The sequence below is a fragment of the Nematolebias whitei genome, chromosome 3, assembly GCF_014905685.2.
Source record: "Nematolebias whitei isolate Nwh7 chromosome 3, NemWhi1, whole genome shotgun sequence".
In the NCBI taxonomy this organism is placed as follows: Eukaryota; Metazoa; Chordata; class Actinopteri; order Cyprinodontiformes; family Rivulidae; genus Nematolebias; species Nematolebias whitei.
The window spans coordinates 31,511,261-31,514,506 of record NC_056500.1 but is presented as its reverse complement, the minus strand read 5'-3'; the positions used below and the strand labels follow the sequence as shown (position 1 = coordinate 31,514,506).

Below are 3,246 nucleotides of genomic sequence, written 5' to 3'. Positions count from 1 at the left end.
TTTTCCCTCCTCAGTTTGTTAAATCACTTTCAGCAAGACTTTCATGAAAATCCACTGTTGAGTAACAAATACTTTCTGCCACCCAAATACAAGTCAGACTCTTGGCTTTTCAAAACCATTGCTTTATTGTAAACAAGACAGTGTTTCCCAAACGTTTGAGCTAAAATTATTCACTCAGTAAATTTGCTGAAAAATACCTGTGCCTTTAAATCCCAACTTTTTTTTTTTTTTTTTGTCTTTTTAATAGTAAAACCACAGAACGCTTGAAATATGAATCAAAGCTTTGAACCTTCACCAAAAGATGCCCAGGTCACAAGATTTACCTCTTCAATGATGCAACCTACACTGGAGGAGTTTTTAGTAATGAAGAATAGAAGTTTAACATTAGCTTCATCCCTGTTTCAGTGCTACAGAGCAGAGGTATGCACACTTAACTACAGGGAAATAAAACAGAACCACAAGCCAGTGAAGAATTAAGACAACCAAAGACTGATGAACAGAATCAACAAAAAGAAACACGAGGCGTCAAAAACGTTACCGATATCGTTTTCAAGAATCACAATGACTTTAAGATGACATAAAATCCCACAAATAAATAATCAAAAAAGATGGCTGTACCCAATATTTCTTTTAAATACAGTGTATTCACAATAATACAAAAATATGAATATAAAAACAAAGTTTAAACAGTTTAACAAGTTAATTTAATTTTTTTTGGAGAATCTCAGCTGCCTGGTCGGAGGATGGAAATGTTAGACAGTGTTGGAAAGAGTGCTTTTAGGATTTTATATATTTTATAGTGTAAAAACTTGTTTTTAAGAACCATTCTTCAGTAGCAGTACACCTAAAAGGATGGTAATTATTGCACCGATGCAGACCTGGGACTGAAGTCAAATCTCTGACTCATCACGTATGTATCCCAGACCATCTAAATTTGAAATGTTGGCCTTCGGTGGGAAGTGGTACTCTCCGTTCCTTTTGAAGTCAACAGCGCAGTGATTATTATTATTACTGCAGGGTCTCCCTGACTCGGACCCCAGCAGTTTTCTATCTGAAGTTCTGTTCTGGTTGTGCTTTCTTTCCTTGATGCTCCTGGAGCATAAAGTACAATTAAAACATTTCCAGTGCTGTCGACCCCAGATCCAGAATATGGTGCCCAGAAGGGAGAGGCAAAGCAGCGACAGCAGAGCTACAGCCGTCTCCAGATGGCTCATCCTGCTGGTGTTGCTTTGGTTCTCAGGGAGCAACGGCTCCTCGCTTTCCAGGCCAGGGCTCGTCGCAGCTGTGTTCAGAGTCTGAATGGAGATTTGTGTCACTGTGCTGACCACCACGTCTTTATCAGGGGAGAGCTTTAAACTATACACAACCACAGTGCGGTTGTATATTCTGCTGTTTATCTGCTCTACAGAGTCGCAGGCGTACACGCCAGCATCTGCTTTGGTTACGTTCAGAATGAGGAGGCCTCCGCTGTAGATGTAGTATTTATTGTTAGAATGAACCGGCCTGTCCGAGGACCTCCAGTGGACCTGTGCCAGGTTGGAGTGAAGCTGGCATGGCAGTTGGATGTTGTTCCCTGGAACAAGGGCAAAGTTGACAACTGCTCCTGGATCTATAAATACACACAAACACAAGGTTACACAACGGCACACTGATAAACCTGCTGGGACTCATTCAGAACGTCTTCCCTGCGATGCTTTCTGCAACACTGAATAAAATCACCTGGTGGAGGACACAGCGACACATTTCCCTCCTTCAGGCTTTGCATCGCAACTTCAGGAGACAGACTGTGGGCAGAGGAGCAGCGTGCAGAGGAAACGTCCCAGGCACAGTAAGGATCCCTGGACAGGATGCAGTCCACACAGGACTCGTAGCGGCTGCAGTTACTGACTGGTATCTGAACGACACCAAATTCAGAACCAGCATACAGTTGGCCCTGCAGTTACACACACAAATACAAATTAATGAAATGTGAATTAATCATTTGTTTATTGCCACCTTGTGTGCCAAAGTTTAAACCAAGATTTTGTGTGATCTGTTCACACGTCTTGGTCGGAGCTGCTACCTCAACAAATTGTAGCCCAAAATCTAAAAGTGACTGAGTGATAGCCAGGTTTAGATGGGTTTTAGTAAAACGATGTGTTGCACAGTATTTCAGAAGAACAGTAAACAATAACAGGTCAAGTAAACAACTAAAAGCAATAACAGTAAATTCTAATGTCTAAAGTGATTCTAAAGTCACACTTACAGCTACACCTATTTTTACTGGAGCATAATTCCTTTAAAAACAATAAGTGCATGCAATAAATTAAAAGGAAACAAATTTGAAAAGTACTGCAGACTTAAAATCAGATGAGAAGATTTAGAAAGAAGCAGAACAGAAGCTGACAAGGGTGAGGATGTAAACTGAGCGTACTGTATTCAGACATTTCTAACGAAGTGTTGGCTTATTACAAACTTTTGTTGTATTAGTACATTAAAAAAATCTTCCTACCCTGAATATATCAAACTATAATTTTTAAGTCCTTGCAGCCTCTAACATTTTGAAGCTGGCCTAACTTTTCATAATTTCAAGATGGCACAGAAATATTACAGCTGTGCACACTGTTGGGACCGAGATGACGTCCCCAAGTTTGAACAAGACTTAGCTTCTTATGATGCAACATGGTCAAGGTTTCTTCATAGTCATTCGCACCACATGTGGTACACGTGGAACGGAATTGTGTACACAGGGTCCTAGTTACATCCAACAAAAGTATAAATTGTAAAGAAAAACAGTAATAAGATCTAAGATATGAACTAAGAAATACACTAAACTAAGAATACACTCAACACTAATAGTACAAAAACAATACACCGAACAACAGCAGCATGAACAAAACTATGCCACTCTGACAACAGGATAGTTTTATTGTTAATATATAATAAAATGTATATTTTAAATATCTTTAAAAAATATGATTTCTTTATTCTTGCTACAAAAACCACATTTAAAGAAAAATGTGAAATTATGACTCAATTTCTAAGTATAGTACTCTCGTTTATTGTGGGGGATCCGTACCCTGAAGCCCTGCGATAAGTGAAAAACTGCGAAGTAGGAATAGTAGTACAAGTAGTAAGTAGTAGTTTATTTTAGAAACCGCAATCATGGGTAAGACTGCCGACCTGACTGCTGTCCAGAAGGCCATCAATGACACCCTCAAGCAAGAGGGTAAGACACAGAAAGAAATTGCTGAACGAATAGGCTGT

At 39.5% G+C, this 3,246-nt stretch overlaps 1 protein-coding gene across 1 annotated transcript in view; it reads right to left on the bottom strand.

Annotated features, from left to right (window-relative positions):
* Nucleotides 1-736: 736 nt before the first annotated feature.
* si:ch211-129c21.1 (uncharacterized protein LOC563087 homolog) overlaps nt 737-3,246 on the bottom strand; it is an 87,755-nt gene continuing 85,245 nt past the window's right edge. The window contains exons 13-14 of the mRNA XM_037698201.1: nt 1,720-1,933; nt 737-1,609 (exon numbers count right to left, since the gene is read on the bottom strand). Coding sequence (XP_037554129.1) covers nt 891-1,609; nt 1,720-1,933 — 933 coding nt within the window. The 3' untranslated portion in view covers nt 737-890. The remainder of the gene's footprint in view (nt 1,610-1,719; nt 1,934-3,246) is intronic.